This window comes from Paramisgurnus dabryanus, chromosome 8, assembly GCF_030506205.2.
Source record: "Paramisgurnus dabryanus chromosome 8, PD_genome_1.1, whole genome shotgun sequence".
NCBI lineage: Eukaryota > Metazoa > Chordata > Actinopteri > Cypriniformes > Cobitidae > Paramisgurnus > Paramisgurnus dabryanus.
Window position 1 is genome coordinate 21893653 of NC_133344.1, and position 23895 is coordinate 21917547.

The 23895-nt window shown below is 38.3% G+C and overlaps 2 protein-coding genes across 5 annotated transcripts in view; both read right to left on the reverse strand.

The window, feature by feature from the left end:
- Positions 1-343: 343 nt before the first annotated feature.
- LOC135770992 (NLR family CARD domain-containing protein 3) lies at positions 344-6153 on the reverse strand. The gene is made up of 7 exons (XM_065280991.2): positions 4001-6153; positions 3262-3684; positions 3103-3189; positions 2075-2158; positions 1910-1993; positions 1747-1830; positions 344-1662 (listed from the first exon to the last, which is right to left on the reverse strand). The coding sequence occupies exons 1-7, from the start codon at positions 5788-5790 to the stop codon at positions 1569-1571; spliced, it is 2646 nt and encodes an 881-aa protein (XP_065137063.1). The 5' UTR covers positions 5791-6153; the 3' UTR covers positions 344-1568.
- Positions 6154-7597: 1444 nt separating this feature from the next.
- myo1cb (myosin Ic, paralog b) overlaps positions 7598-23895 on the reverse strand; it is a 57023-nt gene continuing 40725 nt past the window's right edge. For all 4 annotated transcript variants that reach the window (XM_065280997.2, XM_065280999.2, XM_065280998.2 and 1 more), the window contains 23 exons: positions 23595-23714; positions 23292-23371; positions 21356-21461; positions 20943-21023; positions 20757-20848; positions 20544-20638; positions 20385-20431; positions 20176-20256; positions 18696-18801; positions 18090-18207; positions 17216-17329; positions 13432-13508; positions 13270-13338; positions 13096-13180; positions 12811-12970; positions 12652-12735; positions 12465-12558; positions 12313-12368; positions 12046-12181; positions 11895-11965; positions 9745-9842; positions 9517-9616; positions 7598-9328 (listed from right to left, as the gene is read on the reverse strand). In XM_065280997.2, coding sequence (XP_065137069.1) covers positions 9302-9328; positions 9517-9616; positions 9745-9842; positions 11895-11965; positions 12046-12181; positions 12313-12368; positions 12465-12558; positions 12652-12735; positions 12811-12970; positions 13096-13180; positions 13270-13338; positions 13432-13508; positions 17216-17329; positions 18090-18207; positions 18696-18801; positions 20176-20256; positions 20385-20431; positions 20544-20638; positions 20757-20848; positions 20943-21023; positions 21356-21461; positions 23292-23371; positions 23595-23714 — 2097 coding nt within the window. In that variant the 3' untranslated portion in view covers positions 7598-9301. The remainder of the gene's footprint in view (positions 9329-9516; positions 9617-9744; positions 9843-11894; positions 11966-12045; positions 12182-12312; positions 12369-12464; positions 12559-12651; positions 12736-12810; positions 12971-13095; positions 13181-13269; positions 13339-13431; positions 13509-17215; positions 17330-18089; positions 18208-18695; positions 18802-20175; positions 20257-20384; positions 20432-20543; positions 20639-20756; positions 20849-20942; positions 21024-21355; positions 21462-23291; positions 23372-23594; positions 23715-23895) is intronic.

A 23895-nucleotide genomic window follows, 5' to 3' on the forward strand; every position in this document is an offset into this window, starting at 1 on the left:
TAGTTCTCCGTAACGGTATCAAACTACTGAAGACGTCATCCGTAACGATTCATCAAAGACGATTGATATTTCAGAAATAATTAATATAAAATGTAAAAGTATTATCATTATTATTATTATATAGAAGAGTAAAGAAAGTTGTCATAAATAGCTAAAATCTCGCGGAAGACTTGCTTCTCTTTCTCAAAGCACTAAAACTCTAATCACAAATTCTTGATGAATCATAAAACATCGCGTCGCCATCTGCTGGTCTGAAATGAAATTACAACTACAGACAGCCAAATGCATTTTCAGGAATGACAGATTATCAAATATTAGGAATGACAGATACCAACCCATCACTGAAGCTCTTCTTTTGTACAGTAATGTTTTTTATTACACTTTTTTTTTATACTTTATTCACAAAATAGGCTTACATAATAAATCTGTGCGTTTTTTAGGATTTCTAGTTAAAATGTAAAGGTAACAGACATAAGTATAAACACATATTGAAGCCCATTTGTACACAAGAGAATATGCTTACAACAGTAAAATTAGGAGAGATGACTTACAGACTCCATTTCCATAGCACCCTGGAATCTAGAAAATCCATAAAACACTTTTCCTGAACTTGTACCACTTGTTTAAATGACATCACAATGCTTGTACTTTGCATATCATTAAACAATAATAGAACCTGTAACAGAAAGGTTGTGTGGATGTTCTTTATAAAAACAAACTTTCAGTAACCTTTATTTTTAAGAGTATACAGTACCCTTTGACACTGTTATTTTACAATTGGCTCAACTGTAGCTCAATGCATTAGCAGAGTTAAAGATCATGGGTTAAATTCCCAGGGAACACGCATAGTGATAAACTGTGAAACTTAAATGCATTGTAATTGGTTTGGATAAAAAAAAAATCTCCCAGATACATAAATAATTCTAAAGCTACAAAAATAAAATGAAGGGAAACTATTTTAAAAACATTTAAGGAAAAATTAAACAATATCTACTTATCTATTTACCATGATGTAAATCACATACTTAATATACTAACTTAGAAGCAGTAAGCTTTAAGAAAACGTTGACCATGCAAAGTATAAAATGTGAAACCCTGCTTTTGTGTATTTTACACATACATTTTTACTTCTCTTTAAGAAGCAGAATAGATGCAAAGGGGAGACCTGGTCTCTGCATGTAAAATAACCCACAAAAATGGGTAATAAACCATGGCAGAGATTGACGGTGCAACTATTATTGGTACTACAGAAGAAGAGCTATGCAAGTAATAGATTTGCTAAAGCACTTGCTTTCATCTTCTATAAAATAAATTAATGCAATCCCATCTCATTTACAGGAAAAGTAGTACAAAAAAAGTCTAAATTGTATAAAGTGCAGAAAGCAGCACCGTCTGAATGATCACAGACAGTTTTAAATACACTTACTGAATAAAAGTCCATTACAGTCCAGTAGATGGCAGTAATATAAAGTAGTTCATTGGATCAGTTAATCAGTGCATTTGCCATTTTAAAAGAGTGGCATGTTTCAAGGACAGCATGATCCATGATATTCCTGATTGGTTGTGTATCAGACACAGACTTTAATGTCAAGATTGGGTCTCATTTTTGCAAATTCTTGTAGCTTCTTTACTCCATCTTTGGAAAACTTGTTGTCGAACAACCTGTGATAAACAAAGAAAACATTAGGTACCCCCTTGTACAGTGTAGAGAAACATAATGATTACATCATTCATAATGGTTCATACCACAGGTACTGTAATGTAGTGTTCTCACTGAGGGCTTCTACTAGCAGTTCTGCACCTTTGTCTGTTACCAGGTTGTCACGAAGTCTGTATGTAAAATGTAAAAAATGCATTTAGCATTATCCTTACACATACTTGTATGGAAGGGCATAGAAGTCTGTTTTACCTGATATCTGTCAATGTGCTATTTGTTTTCAGCAGTTCTGCGAGATGACCGGCACCATCATCTCCAATTTTATTAATGGCCATTCTAAAAAGATGAGATTGATATGATGAGTTTAGACACATGATGACACTGATCGATTAACTCAACATCATTTCTACACCTCACCTGAGATCTGTCACAGTACGATTTTCTTTCAGCGCCTCTACAAGGATCTTCAGGCCCTCACAGCCGAGTCCAGTTGCAACCACCCTTTAATTAATTAAACACACATAAGTACACTGCAAAAAATGACTCTCTTACTTAGTATTTTTGTCTTGTTTTCAGTAAAAATATCAAAAAATTCTTAAATTAAGATGTATTTTCTTGATAAAAGGGCCAAGGAAAATAAGTCTAGGAAAAAAATATAAACTTTAGATAAGTTAGTGCTTAAAAACAAGCAAAAAAAAAAAAATCAAATCTGCCAACGGAATAGAAAAAATATTCTTGAAATAAGTTTACTTTTTTTCATAAACACTTAATTCAAGAAAATCTTTCTTATTCCAGTGGCAGATTTTTTTTTGCTTGTTTTACGCACAAATTCTCTTAAATTTTATCATTTTTGTCTAAAAACTAAACTTATTTTCCTAGGTAATTTTTCTCATCAAGAAAATGCATCGTAATTTAAGATTTTCTTGATATTTTTACTAAAAACAAGACGAAAATACTATGTAATAAAGTAATTTTTTGCACTGTATACTGTAGCATTTTCAGTGGTGGCCAGAGACTTCTCTCTCGAGGGGCAAGAATTCAAAATATGTGTTTGTAGTGCAATATATTTTGCTCGTGATGTCAAAATATGTGTTTGTTGCATCATGTTAACCATGTGCATCATGTGTCTTGTCAAAATACGTGTCTGCTGCACACGTGTCAAAAGGGTTTATGATAAAAGAGACGCTAACGTTCACAAAATACTCCCAAGACACTATCTTAACACTAAACTCTGATTACACATGAGATTAAGCGACAAACGCGAGCATCACTTTTATCATAAACCCTTCAGACGCGTCTGCAGCAGACACATATTTTGACATGACGAGCCACACACATGACGGGCTAAATACATAATGGGCAAACTTCGCATCGTGCACTCTCGAAAAAGAAGTCACCGGCCGCCACTTCAATTCTCTATTCAGGCACTTTTAATGCCAACTTACCACAGCCGCTGAATGCAACAGTCTGGGTTTTGCAAAGCGAGGGATAAGACAGCTGCCCCTTCTGGGCCCAACGGATTCTGACCCAAGCTTAAGATGCAAAAGACACAATAAATATCACAAAATTACAGTTTATAGTTAATATGTTTACAATGCACTTACCTGACTGTTGTGAAGAGAGGAAGAACCGGTAGCAGCATGCGCAGGCCCTCTGCATTGAGACCCTGAGCGTCCAAATTTAAAACCTGCAGTTCTGGGCACAGCTGTAACAGGAAAGCCAGCTCACTCCAATCCTTGTTCATTGCACCCGACTGATCTGAGGCCTGCTGTGAAAGGACTTTCATCCAGCCCTGCAGCCGCTGCGATAAGCCGGGGTCTTGGGCCTCATATAGGCAGTGACAAGCGTTCACCTGCCTTTCCGGACTGAGGGTGCTTTTCCGGAGCTGGGAGTATAACAGATGGAGCAAAAAAACAGGAGTCCGGTCTAGAGAGGGTTGACAGCGGAGCAGGTGCGTCCGGGGCCCGTCAGGGAAAAATCCATTTAGGATTGAGCGTGTTGTAGGAACCAACAGGCCACATACAAACCTGCACGAGTATATAAAAAGGTATGTTATGAAATGTGAAAGCAAAAAAGTACGCTATAGTATTTTTTATAGCAAAGTCTTGTAGACTGTAGTAGCCTATACTAAGCACTATAGTATCTAGGAAATGTACTATAGTATTATATATACTATAGTCTTTTTTAACCCCTTCAGACCCTGTGTCCACTGAAATGGACATCACAGGTTTTGTGGTTCAATCCATTAAAAATGCTGATAAACCAATCAAAATAAGGCACACTGATTGAACACCTAAAAAAAAGTAAATAAGTGACTTGGAGCTATGCAGCTTTTTTAAGTACCTGCTGAAAAGATCCATATGTCCAGACTGAGTTCGTTCACCACAGCGAAGCCCCTTCTTAATATGTCTGTGGAAAAGACGATGGGGTCTGCTGAGTTTAGTAGCTGCTGATGCCACCTGCTTACACACTGATCTAAGATAGCTGGTGTCTGGTTTGAGCCCTGCAAAGGGATCTGAACCCGAGAGTGACTGGTAAACATAGTAGAGGGCAGCCATAAACTCCTGCACACTGGTGTGGACAAAATGGAAGGCCTTTTCGAAAGTAAGCGAGGCCCGATCTTCTTTGAAGGTCTCTATGAGGAACGCCTGCGAGAGGTTGGTGCTAGCCAAATTGAAAGAGCTCAAATCCGAGCTGTTGAAGATAAAGCGTCTTTCAAGCAGACTTTTGAAGGCCATAGCTCCCAAGCTTCTGAGCACAGGCTGCGTTTCACTTAGGACGCCAGGGGCGTGCTGGAGCCTGGTGAGATGGGAGGCTTCTGTACGGCCCTGCACGTGGAAGAGCAAGATGGATTTAACAAAGCAGCAATATATCTCGGTGACCGTCACCGGTTTTGAGTTGTTTGATAATTGATCAGAGTTTGTTTCATTGACCTTGTCATCGGTCACCACCACAGTGTCACTATAAAGGCAGGAGCTGCCATCATTTAACGCAGTGGACACAATCCAGCAAAATGCAGGAATGTGGCACATAAGTAAGAGGGGCTTATGATTCGACACGGATGCCCAAACCGAAGCAGCGGCCTCCAGAGAACTGCAGTTCTGCTCAAAGTATTGCTTCTGCTGAGCCACTGAGAAACCCAACAGGCTGTAAAACTGACTGACCAAGACCGGAGGCACTTTGGAGACGGCATGAGGCCTGGAGGTGATGAAAATGGACACCCCTGGAAGCAGATTGCCCTTGATCAAATTCACCACAATGGCTTGTATGGTCTGCACCCGCTCGGGGTCCGAGCACTTGGGGGTGTTTTCGAAATTAAGAGGGTGACAGAATTCATCCAGGCCATCCAAGATGAGTATCAACTGTGCCGGGTTTGAGGTCAGCAAACCATGCAGAATGGGTTTCAAATGGCTGTAGTGGTCCGAGAGAAGTTCCAGGAAGCTCTGCTCTTGAGTAATAAGGTTTAATTCCCGAAAGGACAGGGATAACATAATCTTGCTGGAGATTGGCTCCGATGCCCATTCTCGGACCAGCCGCCTCACCACAGTGGTTTTCCCACTACCGGCGACCCCCGACAGCATGTTCACACCGCTCGTCAAGGCGGACAGCAGGTTGTCGTACAAATCCCTGAAAACACACATCTCATCCCCACCACGTGACCTGAAAGCATCTCCCACCCCGGCTGCCTCGTGTCTGTATTGAAAGGGCACGGCGAAACCGGCCTGTCTTGAGAAAGTTATATCAGTCAACGACCCAGCCTGATTTGAACCCTGACCTCTGTTGGTCAGGTAATCCACCAGGCAGTTCTGCCGGGCCAGAATATCCTTATGCTTTTTAATATGGTCTGCCTGTCCAGGTTTTGCAGGAAAGTCAGTGTCTTCCTGAACACTTGGTAGGATGTATAGGAACGCCCTACATGATTCTTCTCCTCTCCCGTTTAGGACATCCAGAAGAGCCCTCAAACACTCTCTTTCACCCCCCTGACTCGAACCTTCAACCAGGCTGACGTCTTCTTCTGTGATCGCGCCCACGTTAAACAGCACGTCGAGCAGACGCGTCAGATGTTTGCTGCAGTTCTCCACCAGCTCCACGCGTCGCCGTTGGATCTCAGCGCTACATGGCCCATCAGCCATCTTCAAAATGTTTCTTTTTCATTCAGCGGGTCTACTAATGTGTCCAAATGTGGATATAATCGAGTTATTAAAATTAATAAATTAATAAAACCCTCAAAGTCACACGCGCCATGCCCACACTTCCGTAATCTCCCGACGGTTGTCCTCATTCAATGCCAGACTGACTGCCAGTGAAACTGAAACTACGCGTAAAACTTAATTTTAAGTAAATATACTAAAACGATTATACATATAAGCAAAACGTTAGACTACCTTCTACCTGACTACAAGCGTATAAAGGCTTAAAGTATAAAAAATATCCTTACTGTATAAACAAAACGTCGGAAAGACCGATTGTGTGCGATCTCCTCGAGTCACTTGACTTCGTTGGGCAATAGTAGAAGTAAAAATAAAGCGAAGAATCCCCGCCCAGTTCTCTGAATTGTCTTCTTTATTGTAACAGGTTTCTGTTCACTATACTCAATATTTTCTCTTCAGACCTTCACTTCACATTTTTTAGATTAGCCTTTAGTTCATAATCCGCATTGGGAAACAGCTAGAAAAATTATAATGGCTTTAATAGTTATAATGGGAATTATTTTGTTTTATTGGGAATGGTTTCTGTGGTTCTGGTGGGATGTTATCTGGCAGATGGGAACCATAGAGCACCTTTAAATACTGGACTAAGACCTACATAAGGGAAATTGTGATGGTTTCAATGGTACAGTTGATATTATTCATGGTGTTTGTAATGGAAATCAGTAATGATTTGTCTTTTAGCCAGAGGTGGATAGTACTTCAGTATTTTACATTCTACTTAAAAATAATTTTCAAGTATTTGTATTTTATTAGTTTTTCTTAGGAAAATATACATATATCCAAAAGAAATATTACTCCACCACATTTCATAAATACAAGTTTTGTTTTACAATTAATATTTAAGTAGCCTACATTAAACATGTAGTACTTTTAATCATGAAAAAACACAATATTTTAATGTTATCAGGTATTAAAGGGGACATACCATGAAAATCTGACTTTTTCCATGTTTAAGTGCTATAATTGGGGCCCATTGCTTTTATCAACCTAGATAATGTGAATAAGATCAACCCAGTAACTTAGTTTTGGTAAACCATTTTCTGCAAACATGTGAAAAAATAGTTTATTGAAATTTGGCTCCCCTTGTGATGTCAGAAGGGGATAATACCGCCCCTTAATCTGCACTATCCAACCACGCCACAGCCATTTAGTACAGTGATCAGCTTATGTGCATGTTAAATGACACACCCAAAACAGCACATTTTTGCACACCTATAAAGTGATTTTTTTTTACTTGCTATAATAAGTTATCTAAATAATATTTTGCGCTTCACGTGTGTACTCTAGGAACCCAAATATTTATTTGACATCTTAAAAAACGTCTTGTGAAATGTCCCTTTTAAATAAATTCTAATATGCGATATAAAGGAATAAACAGTATGCAATGTAGTGAAGTCAAAATTTTCCAAAGACAAACACTCTGATAAAGCACAGATGCTTGGAAAATGTAACTAAAATACTTAAGTAGTGTCCACCTCTGCTTTTAGCAGGACTGTTTATTTTGTTTTCATCTTTAATGTTTTATAAAAATTTGATTTCAAAAATATCTTTCCAGCTAACTAGCCTGTTTTAGCTTATAATACTTTAACACATTTTCACTAACCTTTACCTGCCTTGTAAGCATGTTAATGACTTTGAAGTCTATCCATTAGGGAAACACATATGATGTGGTATACCTTAAACAATAAAATAAATCAGATAATCAATTTTCTCAATAACACTCAAAAAATACAGAGCTTTTAATCATCTTTAATATGCTCGGATACATTGTCAGTTTGCTTTCCAATGACAGACTTTGTTCCAGGTACTTACATTAAGCAAACTTTATAAAACAAAAACACAAGTATGCAGTAAGAAACAGATGGGCAAAGAGTAGGTGTGAACGGTATTGGAGTATTTTATAAAGGTAAATAAAAAATATAAGTTTGTTCTACATATATTAAATGCGGCACTTATACGAGAGCATTTAACAGGTGTATTTTTACAGTGTTTCAGTTTTTAAGCATAAATCCTCTCTATGAGGCTACATGAAAGGCACACGCTCAATGTTTCACTAAACATCTTTCTTTGAACAATATTGGCATCAAGGCAACGTACAATATTTGTGCTGTGAGGAGTTTACAGGTGCATGGAATCTTATAGTGCAAGAAAATAACATGGCAAATTTTAACTTGCTTTTGAAATAACATTTACATTTGGTTTGTGAACAGTAGTGCTTCGATATTTTTATATCTACATATACACAAACTGCCTCAGAAAAAAACATATTAAAACATATTTAAGCCAAGTTACATATTTTTAAGTTCACTAAATGTAAAGCTAACAACGTTTCTTACAATAATAAATCTGCTAAATTTCTTACTTGTTTTCCATAAGGTTGGTGAAGTGATAAGATGGGAAAATGGCATTAATAGAAATATTACTTGGTGTCCAGTGTATTAAGAGGACAATGCCTATTCCTCTCTGGAGTGTGCAAGGAAAAACCTTCGTTCCAACCTCGTGTCAATTATTGGATTTCTTCCCATTCCTACAAAATTGGCAACATATTTCTCATCTTTAAAACCGAATATCAAATAACATTTCGAGGCACAGATTTGGGATTGAGCCGAGAGCTGTAGATCTTTATACCTTCATTGTCACTTACTGCTACTTTTATTTAACTCTGTATTAAATTAAACATCTTACAATTAAAAAGAAATGGTAAATGAATCAGAATGTAATAACATGGGTTTCGTTGTGTTTTCATCAACATTACCATTTAGGAACCACTTTGTACATGACGCATACCCTCAATGCACTTGGCATACACTCTCTACAATTCAAGCCTCATTTTACAACCAACCAATATTAATAACATATTAGATTTGAGAGATTTGTTGAAATGTTGTGTAGAATAACTTTAACCCTATTTTTTGATTGCTGTTCATCTTAAAGCAAGCAACAAAAAGTAAATAATACCTTTCCTATGAACTTTAAACTGATGTGTAAGTATTGTGCATGTTACAGGGATGGTAAATCATTAAAAGCCTGCTTGAGCAGATCACAAAAACCACGGAAAATAAATCATTGGTGAACATAAAGAGAACCAAAGCTAATAACTACTATGAACCCTGATTTTCCTTATTAGCCATCTGAGATCATCTTCTCTAACCACAAATCAATATTCCCCAAATAAGCTAGCAAGAGTGCAGAAAAAATGCACGTATATTGTTATTTCTTGGTTTCAACATATAAAATCATAATATTCATAAAACAGTATTAATCCCCCAAATCATAAATAAGGTTGCTAGATTTTCACAACTAAAAGCAGAGGCCTTTGGTGCAGCTAGCTGGCATCTGATTGGTGGAGAGAAGCTCCGCCTGTAGTCATGTGATTGATGAACTCTGGGAAATCCTGTGAGAGGATAGGAAGTGCTTGGTCATGACGTGTCCATCATCTTGAGTTTAGGCGAGGGGCCGTCTGAAAAATAAGAAACATCATACTTAAGTATATTACACAGAAACACAAACAGACAGGGAGGTAGACATAGAGATACATAGATAGATGCATAGATAGGTACATAGATAGATAGATAGATAGATAGATAGATAGATAGATAGATAGATAGATAGATAGATAGATAGATAGATAGATAGATAGATGTTTACCACTGCAAGGTGTCCATTCTTAGCCTTGGCTATCAGCATCTCTGATCCAGATGTAAAATCTATGATCCCTTCTTTTCCTTGTGCCACATTGAATTTTATACTGTTCACAAAAAAAGTTGTTTATGTGGGTATAACTTATAAACTGTGTTATTATTTATTAATAAACATATTCAGTGTGTCATGTAGGTACAACATAAGGTATATGGTCATTTTGCACCTGCGACTTACCTTCCCTGGTTAACGTTAATGCTGTTGATCTTGTCAGCACAGATAGCCACTTTGGTTAACGTCTCAATGACATGATCATTCTGAAGCACAACATCCCCCTGTGACACCAACAAGTTTCAGATCAAATAATATTCACATCACTTTCAAAAAACAATCGCATTACTCAAAGAAAACTCACAGCACTTTCAAATAAATTCACATCGCTAAAAAATTTGCATAAATTTTAATACAAATTTGCATTACTCTCAAAGAATATTCACCTCATTTAAAAAATGTTTTGGATCACTCTCGGTAAAAATCCACCCAGCAAGAAATTTTGCATTTAAAAGACGTTTAGTAGCTGTCAAAACACAGCCCAGACATCTAGGCTAGAACAACGCAAAATTTAGGCTGTCAGTGAAGAGAGATGTTTAACCATAGCCCAAAAATAAATAAAATTATATAAATAAATGAAACCAAACACCTAGGATTCACTGTCGACTTTGCTTACATGACAGAATATCATACATCTCACAAGTTATTTGGGTAAAAACGACATGTAACCAAATTCAAGTTTATTTTGGCTAGAAGCAGGTTACTATATCGGGTCTATAGTTAACCTAGATGGTGAAAAGACAGCTATTGCTTGCTAGGCATATCACTCTTAAATAAAATTTGCATCACTCTCTAAACAAATTGCTATCACAAATCAGCAACACAAAATTCACAAATGAACTCTCAAAGAAAATTGACATAACTCTGAAAGAAAATTAGCATTAATCTTGACACAAATCTGTATTGCTTAAAAAAAAATCTGTATCACTCTTAACTATAAGTCACATTATTCTTAAAGGTGACATAGAATGATTGAACAGGGTATTTATCCTTGTTCTGTGATATGTAGACAACTAAATTTTGGTTGGGTCTGTAATGCCTTTCTAAAAACCTCTCTCAGAAAGATATTTTAAGCCCGATTTACAGTCGTGCATAATTTTGCGTATGCTATCCGTAGCCTGTGCGTAGCTCTGCGTAGCCTGACACGCACCTCGCAAAAATTTTAACAGCGGGTCAGTTCTACGCAGACCGCTGTGATTGGTCCACCAGAACCTCTCCTGTCAGGTAAAAAAACTGCGTCATAGGTATTTCCGTTTGCGACGGTGAAAACAAAGGATGGCCAAGTTGAGGAGTGATTTAACTCAAACTGCAACAAAAGTCGCTGTTTATTTACTTCCATCATTGCTGGTCTTCTCAAATTATACACAACAAGTTGCTGTTTCTTCTTCGTTTGTGGGTTAACTTGCCAAGCTTCTTCTTTGACAGTCGCGCTGCTACTGTGGTTACACGCGTGTACTGCCTACCAGCAGTCTGCGCTGAGGGGGTTTTAAACGCATATTTTGCACCTATTTGGCATCCCTTCGGGCTTAACTGGCAACCTCATTATGAAAGGCAAGCACTTGACGCTGATTAGCTGCCTTTATTGCCACTCTAAAGAATGTAAACTTCGCCGTCTTCAAAACACGGACAGACCAAAATTTTACAGATAGAAGAACACACCTTCAAATGCGACTCGCCATTTCGCCTTGAACTTCGCAAACATTGGTGCAATTTACTTCCCATTGGAGGCGAGATGCCGGATTTATGCAAATGGGCGGGGGGAGTGGGATGCATTTTATGTAATATGTATCCGTTGTTCAGATTGGGCCATTTTCTGGTGGACATTTCTAAAGGAGGAATTTCTATGAAACGGAGACGTTCAGAATGTCTAGCACTTTTCATAAGTTCGTGAATGCGGGTAGACTAGTGTTATTCAAGAAAGACAAGGTACATTTTTTTTTCATTCTTCATGTTGAAAAAACAAGGTGCCAAAGAATGCATTAAAATAATATGTTAAACTGTTCTTTGATATTTACATAGAAGTTATGTAACTTTATTAAGTGCAAAAATGATCCAGAAACGTTTTAACATGTCCATTTATAACTCTAGGATTTGTCCTTTGAATTAAATGGTCTATTTTTGCCCTATTTGGAAGTTTCATGAATAATAATGTTGAGGCAATCGCTATTTCCGTTTCATTGGGACTTCAAAGAAAATTCCCATCATGCATTTAGCTGGCAGCACAAACAGTATTGTCTTTATGATGAAAAAAGTTCACTAATTTTGAACACACTTACTTTCTGCTTATTGTCTTCAGAGGCAACATGGAGAACAAATATTCCATCACTCAGAGAGCTTACAGAAATCCCTACAGATAAACCAGAAAAAGTCATATTTTGTAACAATCTCTTTTATTACTTTTACTTCTTCATCCTTCTCCTTCCTCACCTTTCAATGTGCTGTAATCGATTCGCTGTTTCAACTTGGCCTCCTCCACAATGACTGCGCTGTCAGACAACAGTAAAAGCTGTCGGTTGCGAGCTTTGTATCCATTTCTGTCATACTTAGTGACTGGAACCGCATACTGTGAGGATGAACAGATGAGCTTTAGCTCACGATAGCAAAGCTACAAATCTACTGAATAAGGTGTACTATGAAGAGAGGAACTTTAGTTTGAGCATCTGTCAAATTTAGGTTCAAACTGTTGACACTCACCTTCATCTTCTCATTTCCTATAGCCTGAAGCACTTTAGGGTTTATTTCCTCTCCATCTGCACAGTCACACACGTAGAGAAAACAAATCAAAATACACAACACGACAGAAAATGGAGTCGATATGCTTGAGCTTTAAAAGATTGAAAACTCACTAAGTCTCGTGCCCACAAAAAGTTTCGGGACACTTTGTGGATAATTGTCCTTCTTGTCCTTGAAGATTTCGCTTGCAACCATCTTCTGCTCCAACTGCAGTAGCAAACAATAACGCTTAATAACTTTCAGCTGCCCAACCGTGAATCAATGAAATGTACTCGTAAAGTTTTACATCAAATGTCACACCTGGTGCTTCCATTCTGGGTTGATATTTTTGCAGTACTTCCACACCATGTTCTGCATGCACAGCTTGCGAAGATGCTCTGAAGCCTGTGAACAAAAGGCAAAGTGAAATCTCTCGAAAAATTCATGACATTTTAGACTGATTTGTGAATCGTGTCCTACCTCGATGAGGGGAGGAGGGGGTGTTGGCCAGCTTTTATCCAAAACTGTTTTAGGCAGGTTCCTGTGTAGGTTCATTAGGAATGAGTAACGAACGTAGTCCAGGAAGTACTCGTTCTCTGGGCAACGTGGTTGGTGGCGATACATGAAGCCTTTGATGAACCTAAAATGATGCACATACATGGAGATCCCCAGAAAATAAAAGCTATCATGAGCGCACAACAGTCACAGTATCAGATTTATCTGGTACTACATGTTCGGCTCGGTCTAGTAGTCATGTATACAGACCTGCGGATGGTATCGGCAGCGGCTCTTCTACGTTTTGCTTCCCTCCGGGCCAGAATTCCTCTCCACCAAGCTTGGACCAGGACAGCTGTGGACAAAAAAAAACAATCAGTTATCTTTTTAATTGCTACATTAAATTTTTATTAAAAAGAAATACATACAAATAAAAAAACGTACCTGATTGTCGCATTTTCCGGTATTTTGTTTTCTGAGTGTAGCCTTTCCAGGATGACTGCAGTTTGGTAGCTGAAAGGATACAGAAAGGAGATTGAGGAAGATCATCCAGTGAAGGTTTATACAAGATATTTTTAGTAACAAATGTTTAAACATGGCTCATACCAAGACTTTGTTTTCTGACTTCAAGCGCATCTTCAGTTGCAAACAAGGTTTTGGGGAAACGGATGAAGATTTTGGTCCTTTAGCACAAAAAAAGCAAAAATTAAAATTGTGATTTAAATACAGTTCAATTAATAATTTGACTTTCTGAACATCCATGCAAACTAGGGCTTTCAAACAATTAATAAAGATTATTGTATGTATACATTTACATTTTACATTTACATTTAGTCATTTAGCAGACGCTTTTGTCCAAAGCGACTTACAAGTGAGGTAAACAATAGAAGCAATTATGGCAACATAAGACAGCAATACATAAGTGCACTGGAAATAGTCTCATCAAGTCCAACACAATATACATAGCCAAGGGTATGTTAGTAGTTTTTTTTTTTTTTTTTAGATAAAGAGGAAGGTAGATAGAGAAAGAGATAAAGAGAAGGGTAACTAAATAAAGATAGTAAATCTGTAATTAGGAAGTTAGGTAATGGTGGAAGAGATGGGTTTTTAGCCGAGTCTTAAAGACAGCTACAGTGTCAGCTGATCGTGTCACGACCGGCAGATCATTCCACAGTTGTGGGACAGTTCCTGAGAAGGTACGCGTTAGTGTTTTCTTCCCTTTTTGAGATGGTACCACAAGTCGTCGCTCGGTGGCAGAGCGCAGTGATCGAGAGGGTACATAAGGCTCTATAAGCAAGCGAAGGTAAGGGGGTGCTGACCCAGTGGTGGTTTTAAAGGCCAGGAGCAGAGCCTTAAATTTGATGCGGGCTGCTATAGGAAGCCAGTGTAACTTGACAAAGAGAGGAGTGACGTGCGCCCTCTTTGGCTCATTGAAGACCACTCTTGCCGCTGCGTTCTGAATCATCTGTAAGGGTTTGGTCGTGCAGGCTGGAAGTCCTGCCAGTAGCGCATTGCAGTAGTCCAGCCTGGACAGGACAAGAGCTTGGACCAGGACCTGCGTAGCATGCTCATCTAGGAAAGGTCTAATTTTCCAAATATTGTAGAGGATGAATCTACAAGAGCGAGCGGTGCTGGCAACATGCTCCGTGAAGCTAAGCCGATCATCAATGACCACTCCCAGGTTTTTGGCCGTCTTGGAAGGCGTGATGGTCGAGGAACCTAGCTGAATGGAAAAGTTGTGCTGAATCTTTGGATCGGATGATATGACAAGCAGTTCTGTCTTCGCAAGGTTAAGCTGGAGATGGTGATCCTTCATCCAGAGTGAGATGTCCCTCAGGCATGCCGAGATGCGGGCAGAAACCATAGGATCATCAGGGTGGAACGACAAGTGGAGTTGAGTGTCGTCTGCATAGCAGTGGTAGGAAAAGCCATGTTTCCGAATGACAGAGCCCAGGGATGTCATGTATATCGAAAAGAGCAGCTGTCCAAGCACAGAGCCTTGAGGGACCCCGGTATCTAGACGTTGGGGTTCGGAGACGTCACCTCTCCAGGATACCCGAAATGACCTATCTGAGAGGTACGACTTGAACCATAAAAGCGCTGTGTCAGTGACACCCATAGACATGAGAGTCGACAGGAGGATGCGGTGATTGACGGTGTCAAAAGCTGCAGATAGATCCAGTAAGATCAGCACAGATGATTTGGAGGCTGCCCTTGCCTGCCTTAGGGCCTCAATGACTGATAGCAGCGCAGTCTCAGTGGAGTGACCACTTTTGAATCCAGACTGATTGCTATCCAGGAGGTTATTTTGTGTGAAGAAAGTGGAGAGCTGGTTGAACACAATGCGTTCAAGAGTCTTGGAAATGAAGGGAAGAAGAGAAACGGGTCTGTAGTTCTCTAGCATAGCAGGATTGAGAGTGGGTTTCTTCAGCAACGGGGTTATCCGGGCCTCTTTAAATGCTACAGGGAAGGTGCCAGTGGAAAGGGATGAATTGATAATGTGAGTGAGAGCAGGGATAACAGACGGAGAGATGGCCTGGAGAAGATGGGTGGGTATGGAATCTAGCGGGCAGGTAGTCGGATGATTAGAAGCCAAGACCTTGGAAACATCTGCTTCGGATAGGAGAGAGAAGGAGGGAAGGGAGCATGTCTCAGGGATTTGAGAATGCGCAAGAAGCGGCGGCTCGGAGAACTGACTGCTAATAGTTTTCGTTTTCTTCACAAAGAAGGAAGCAAAATCATCAGCCGTTAGGTCGGATGAAGGTGGAGGGGCAGGGGGACAAAATAAAAGTTTTTTAAAATATATGCAGGTGTACGGTGTGTAATTATTATGTATATTAAATACACAAACATTCAAATAAATATAAAAAACACACATGTAAATGTTATGTTGTGTTTTTTCTATTAAATATAACTAAAATTATATATCATAGTGCTGGGCCAAGATTAATCGCGATTAATCACATACAAAATAAAAGTGCTTTTTTGCATAGTTTACTGTAGTTAATTATTATGTATATTTAAACACACACACACACACACACACACACACACACACACACACACACACACACACACACACACACATAAATATTTCAGAACATTTTTATTTATAAATCCTTTTTTGTTTATAAATAATATAGAATATATAAAAATATAACTAAATATATATTAGGGGTGTACCGATTAACCGTGCAAATGCGTGTTTTCTCAATTGATGAATTTAAATGAAATTACGGTGAAATCCCAGCACATCCAAAAACCAGGGGGCACTCTCGTGCAGAAACACCCTTTGTGCCACAGAAGTAGCAGCATTACAAATGCTATTCCAGAAAATGTCTACAGGAATATTTATATCGCTGTTCTTCAAATTGTTGCAGGTATTTTCATGATAATAAAGAATATTGTGAATGATTTTGTTTTACGAGTGTTGCTTTTTTAAATGCACGTTATAAACGACTCCGAATCATAATGATTTTAGATTGATAAGGACTTCTTACTGACCAAATGCCGTAGTATACGCACAAGCTGTGCATGAAACACAGAATTGATTTCAGACAGGCATTTTTAATGGGACACACGATTAATCGTTATATATATATATACACATACACACAAACACACACAAACACACACACACACACACACACACACACACACACACACGTAAATGTTTCTTAAATACATACATGAATGTGCGTGTATTTATATATACACATAATAATTACACACAGAACACACTTATAGATTATGGAAAAACAAACTTTTATTTTGTATGCGATTATTCGCAATTAATCTTTGCCCAGCACTAGTATTTATATTAAGAAATTGATAAATAAATATATATATTTTTTAATCTATATGTATGTGTGTTTATATATACAAAAATTACACACAGTACACATATAGACTGTTTCAGCCGTAACAACATAAACAAGCGGTTTTCGTGGTCAACACGTAACTTCCGGTAAACTCCGCTAAGAATAAATAACAACAACGTACTTTAAACGTAGTTTATTTATATAACAAGCTAAATAAACAACACATAGATTAACTAGGAAATCAAAACATTTGTTATTTTCGACTAGGTATTTGTTTAAGAGTTCAGTTTAGCAACTAGTCAGACCATTAAAAAAAACTTAAACCAGAAGTAAAGTTCGGACCAGACGCGTATCACCTCACCCCACGTGCGTCTGATGAAACCGTTTATAATATTATGCAAACCAATACTTTTCTTTTGTATTTTGCATGCTATTAGTCGCGATAAATCGTTTGACAACCCTAATCCAAATCTTAACAAGATACATTTTCTTTCACTACAGAAATGTATATGATTTGTAACTTTTTGCCTTTTGTTCTGATGACATTTTTCTGATTTTAGTTTACCAACCTGCCAAGTTTGTACTCCTCAGGCTTGTAGCCGAGATGCTTTACAAGTGTGGACACTCCGTCCACCGGACGACCATCCCAGTTTGGCCAGGTGTCAGGACACAGGGATTTATACCTGAAACAGAATAAAATACCAACATAACATGAAAAAGGATTAAAGGTGGTGTGTGTACATGTTAGCGGCATCTAGTGGTGAGATTGCGAACTGCAACCAACCACTCACCCCTCAATTTCAAACGCATATGGTAGCCGCCACAGGACAAACATTTAATTGTCTAAGACAACGTAGGGACGAGACGCGCACAATAAAGCAATTTGTCAGTTTAGGGCTGCTGTAGAAACATGACGGCAAATTCCATGTAAGGTGTATGGAGATAAAAACGGCTCATTGTAAGGTAATAAAAACAATACAGTTTATTATGTAAGGTCTTCATACATCACTAACAATATAGTTACATATATTATATTGCATTTCTGTCAAGAGATTCTTCTAAAAGTTACACAATGCACCTTTAAGCAAGAATAATTTTTCACAACCTGCTTTAACTCTTTGACCTACTTTATCACTGGAAACTTAAAGGAAGTGCCCAGTTCTCAAAAGAGGATTAGAAAGTAAGAAATTTTACATAACATAAGCAACATTTTTGTGCGAACGAGCTGAAAAACAGCATACACCATCTAAGGTAATTCAGCTGGTGAACCATTAAAACTGGTTAAATTTATTGCTGGTTACCGGCACAAAGTATGTTATGGGCATCAATATGCTGGTCAATGGTAATTGTACAACAACCAGTTTATGCCAGTAACAGACCAGGATATAAAACAAAATTGTGAATTGAACCTATGCCAGTTACTTTCAGTAGGATGATGCTAACCTCTGTAAAAAGGTCTCATAGCGACGGCGGTATGCAAAGCCAGCTCTCCTCACTCGAAGGTTCTCCATCAGACCAAGATATTTCACTTGATGCCTGATGAGAACCTCATCAAAACGCCCTGTAACAAGAGAGAGAGGAAGGAAATATTTCAGTTCAATTGTGATTTGTAAAATTAAAAAAGGCAAATGTGACTTTGGGTCACATAAGCAAATGCACAGGAAAAGATCTGATTGTCATATGAATTACAATTATCAAACAAAATAAATAAATTTTAGTGTGCATAGTGGTAAAGAAATTAGTTTATATCATAATACAGTTTCATTATTTATTTGCATTTTATTGCTTTTTTTTTGAGCCATCATCTGTTGCTTTTCAGTGCTAAATCCGAAAAAAAACATTTTTAAAGGCTTTTTAAATACGTTGGAATACAACATAAACAGTATGCTACATAGATATGATAGCCATTTAGTACTAGTACTATGGTATACCAGAGTTTTACCATCTGATACAATCATCATATCATGGTACAGTTGACAGTACCACTGATATAAAAATAACCATCCCGAACAGAACTAAACACGAAAAACCAAACCAAATGTCACAAACCTGCTTGCTTGGCATCATTTGGTTTGATGCAGCGCACGTACGACGGATCCTTAGACATCAGGATTTCCATCAACTTCGCCAGACTGTTCTTGAACTGCGTCGCTGCCTGGTTGCGGCGAGCCAGCGGAGTGATGGGATGAGAAATGAGATGAGCAGTGAGAAATGAGTACACAGAAGTCCCAGTGTGCCTGTCCAGCCAGGCAGTGACAATGTGAAGAGACCAGCGGTCAACAATGCAAGCAAACAACTCAATAACAGCAGCCCACCCACATTCAGCCAATGGGGATCTGCAAAGTGGGCTTGGGGGGATGGATGCTGGTTTACGCAGTCACAAGGGGGTACCACAGTATCAGGGCATTCCTTACAGTGTGGGTGACAAGCAGAGATTCTCAATCTCATGGACGGAGGCCAAGTTTCTGAGCTTCATGTATAAATGGCGGATTTACAAACAAATCTTTCTTTTAAAGTTATTAAGTTTAACTGTAAAAACAACCATTTTGCCCTGAAAGACTATATACAAAAATGAATGCCGCTAATTCAACTTTAAATGTAAAATCACATAATTAAAACACGATTGGCTCTGGATTAAATCTGAATTATGATTCCTGAGTGAATGAGACTTCGGAGAAGAGCTGCTATAACTTATGGTTAATAAAATGTTTAAAAACAAGTAGATGGATGGATGGACAGGCAGATTCAATTTTTTTCTCTAGCGGTTTTCATAATTTGCATTGTTGTAAAGCGGCTTTAATGCAAATACAGACAGTAGAAACATATGTTACCCTGTGAAAACCCAGCTAAAGTCATTTTAAACTCATCTACATTTTGGAAAAATATAACTTTGACATCTTTAATATTAACTGAGTAAGGTCATGTCAAAGATTAAAAATAACTCTTTCCCCGCCATTGATGAGTTATCTCATTTAGTACTCGTCGTAGAGTTATTTAGTCAATTAAAAGAAAATTTTTTGCATAAAAAGTTTTTTTAAAGAAAAAATACCCATATTTAAGAGTTATATAGATATTTTTTCTTGTTTTGTTTGTTTGTTTGTGTGAAACAGAGGGTCTGTTCTTTCATTTAATATATTTGTATGTTTATATATTTTTAGAAGAAAATTTACCTGACAGGCATTTTGTGAAACTTTTGTGAAAATCACAAAATATGCTAGCGGGCAACTTTTCAAAAAAATGGCTGGCGGGGAATGAGTTAAAGTGAAATAAATAATTGAAATCAAACTTTACATTATGATTAGATTATGAGACTTTAGCCTGAATTTCACAGACAGGGTTACATTTAATAAAACAGAAGCTATATATAACATGTATATTGCGACAATATACAGTATAACATATAAAACAGAAGAAATATTTATGAAATGTATATCTATAATACATGGTGTTATAAACACATGTACATTACCAATTCAAACTGTGAAAATAATTCCCTGTATGTTTATTTACGGTAACAAACGTGCTTTACCGTTTCTGGACGTTTCTTGTCTGTAAGCTCTTCTCTGTCAAAACACTGAGTGAGTATTTTGTTTTCGGACATACACATGACCTAGACAAACATACAGATATACATAAGACATTAATGAGACAGAAACAGACTCACTATGCTAAAAATTCACAATTCTAATGGTGTTGGTGAATTTTTATGCAAGATATTTTCTGGGCCTCCTCTCTCACCTCCTTCAGGTTTCTGAAAAGGAGATCATTGTTCTTGTCCAGGAAACCTAAAAATTGGAAAATGCACAATGACGTCAGTCAACGCTCAGCCTGGGATAAAATGTGGGCACAAAAACTTGCTCTTGTTCAGCGACCAACTTTCTTTTTCCAACAACTGACCGTTTACATTGTAGTTGACTTCTCCTGCGTAATGATTCAGCCTGAACTCTTCCCGACCCATAACCTTCCGTGTTTTTCCATCAGCCAACTTGTGACTGTAAAATACAAAGCAGATGTAGGCACTTTTTTATTAATTAGATTTAAATGTGATAATAGTCAGACTACATCACAAATAATCTTCGTAAGAGTTAAAGGAATGGTGGTGTCACAGACGTTAGGAAATGCGGGTGGCCACCGACAGTGTCCTCAAGCTTCTCCAGGAATGTGATGTCAGTAGCATCTCCAGGCCGGAGACACTCTTCATCCTGCCAGTAAACAGATGAGTTGTGTTAAGTTAAAGCAGGTTTAAATTGTATTGTGCTGTTTCTGATGGATGATCTCAAAGATGCCGCTTCTTACCAAGATGGAAATGATTCCTTTGAATTTCTCCTCCACAAGATCACAAATGATCTTGTTGTTAAAATATTGCACAGGCTCCCACTACAGAAGAAAAAACATAAAGTGGAAAAGATTTAAGATAGCTGTGCTATTTTTCCAATACAATTCGAGGAATTCAAAATCAAGAACATTCCAAGCCCACCCGTGAGAGGCTTTCTTAAACTGTGTGTGCATCATAATATTTTAATGGCTAATTTGAAGAGGTCAGCATTACCATATTAACAGCACAGAAAATCCCACATCACATTTTTTGCCAATAATGTGTCCTTTCAGTTTTGGGTAAAACCCCATTCCACCCCGCATACGGAGTGAGTCACATGCACTGTGTGTGTGTGTATTTGTGTAAATGTAAATGTGTGTGTGTGGGGTCTCACCGTGATTCCCTCAGCCTCATACTCTTCCTGCTCTGACTTCAGAGTCAGTTCAATGAAGAGCTGCTGTAGCTTCTCATTACAATAGTTGATACAAAACTGCTCAAAACTATTTAGAGAGAGAGAGAGAGAGAGAGAGAGAGAGAGAGAGAGAGAGAGAGAGAGAGAGAGAGAGAGAGAGAGAGAGAGAAAGAGAGAGAGAGAGAGAGAGAGAGAGAGATGGGTGATAGATGGATGGATGGATGGACAGACGGATAGATGGATGGATGGATAAATGGATGAGTGGATAGATGGACGATAGATGGACAGACAGATAGATGGATAGATAGGTACATGGATGGATGGACAGAAAGATAGATGGATGGATATATAGATGGATGGATAGATAGATGGATGGACAGATGATAGACAGACAGATGGATAGATAGTTGAATAGATAGATGATAGGTAGGTGGATGGATGGATGGACAGATGATAGACAGATAGATGGATGGATAGCCAGATAGACGGATGGATAAACAGATGGATAGACAGATAGATGGATAGATAGATGATGGGTAGATGGATGGATGGACAGTTGGAAAGATGGATGGATGGATAGCGGATAGATGATGGATGAACAAATTTATAGATAGATAGGTAGATAGGTACATGGATGGATGGACAGAAAGATAGATGGATGGATAGATAGATGGATGGATAGATAGATGGATGGACAGATGATAGACAGATAGATGGATAGATAGTTGAATAGATAGATGATAGGTAGGTGGATGGATGGACAGATGATAGACAGATAGACGGATGGATAGCCAGATAGACGGATGGATAAACAGATGGATAGACAGATAGACGGATAGATAGTTGAATAGATAGATGATAGGTAGATGGATGGATGGACAGTTGGAAAGATGGATGAATGGACAGATGATAGACAGATAGATGGATGGATAGGCAGATAGATGGATGGATGGACAGATGATAGACAGATAGATGGATGGATAGCCAGATAGATGGATGGATAGCCAGATAGATGGATGGATAAACAGATGGATAGACAGATAGATGGATAGATAGATGATAGGTAGATGGATGGATGGACAGTTGGAAAGATGGATGGATGGACAGATGATAGACAGATAGATGGATGGATGGACAGTTGGAAAGATGGATGAATGGACAGATGATAGACAGATAGATGGATGGATGGCCAGATAGATGGATGGATGGACAGATGATAGACAGATAGATGGATGGATAGCCGGATAGATGGATGGATAAACAGATGGATAGACAGATGATAGGTAGATGGATGGACAGTTGGAAAGATGGATGGATGGACAGATGATAGACAGATAGATGGATGAATAGCCGGATGGATAGATAGATAGATGGATGAATAGCCGGATGGATAGATAGATAGATGGATGAATAGCCGGATGGATAGACAGATAGATGGATGAATAGCCGGATGGATAGCCGGATGGATAGACAGATAGAAAGACAGATAGATAGACAGATAGACAGATAGACCGACAGATAGATAGATAGATAGATAGATAGCCGGATGGACAGATGATAGACAGATAGATAGATGGATAGCCAGATAGATAGATGGATGGATGGATGGATGGATGGACGGATAGATAAAAAGATGGATAGCCGGATAGATAGACAGATGGATGGATAGCGGATAGGTAAACAGACAGATAGATAGACATATAAATGGGGGGATAAAGACAGGCAGACAGACAGAGAAAGAAAGAGACAGAGGATGGATGGGCAGGCAGACAGACAGACAGACAAAAGTTAAATAAGATTAAAAAAGCAGCCATTATATTTTGCTACCCAATTACACGTATAATATAACCAATTGTTTCCCTGTATTCCATAGAATATTTAAAATACAAATGAAAAAGACAATGTTAAATGACCTCACCTGTTGTTCTGAAAGACCTCAAAACCGTAGATATCCAACAGTCCAATGACAGAGGCATTTTTACTGTTAAACGTCTCATCCTGCGACATTAAAACCACAAAAATGTTCAACAACATCTGTGGTGCGCAGAGTAGACTAAACAAACACAGACTTTAACATCATATGGTAAGAATGTGTTTCAATAACAGCAGTCAGCTCTATAATTTCACCACATGGGGGCGCCATATATTCACATATCACAGTTAGAGCCTATCAGACAATTAGTCATGACATGAGCACAGTAGTTTTTGTGGGTCGCCATACCTTGAAGGCCAGAGAGTCATTAATTTTGTTGACCAGCCAGGTAAAAGTGCGTCCATATATTGCTTTGGCTAAGGCATCTCGTGCTGATATCGCCTGCTCTTGGTTCAAGGGACTGATCAGCTGCAACACAGAGTGGAATTATGGGAAATATTCAAGACCATTTTCACATTCTGTAAACTTGTTTTATTACTGATGCTTTGAATAAAATAATTAAGTAGTTTTTAGCATTAGCTTGTCTGGACATTATTATAGGTCTACTAGGGTACCAGAGAGTAAAAGTACAGAGTTAAATATAGTACGT

Coding starts and splice junctions, on each gene's coding strand:
- LOC135770992 (XM_065280991.2), bottom strand. CDS start 5,790: ATGGCTGATGGGCCATGTAGCGCTGAGATCCAACGGCGACGCGTGGAG. Junction 2,159..3,102: donor TGTTGCATTCAGCGGCTGTG/GTAAGTTGGCAT, acceptor AATTAATTAAAG/GGTGGTTGCAACTGGACTCG. Junction 1,663..1,746: donor ACTACATTACAGTACCTGTG/GTATGAACCATT, acceptor TGTTTATCACAG/GTTGTTCGACAACAAGTTTT.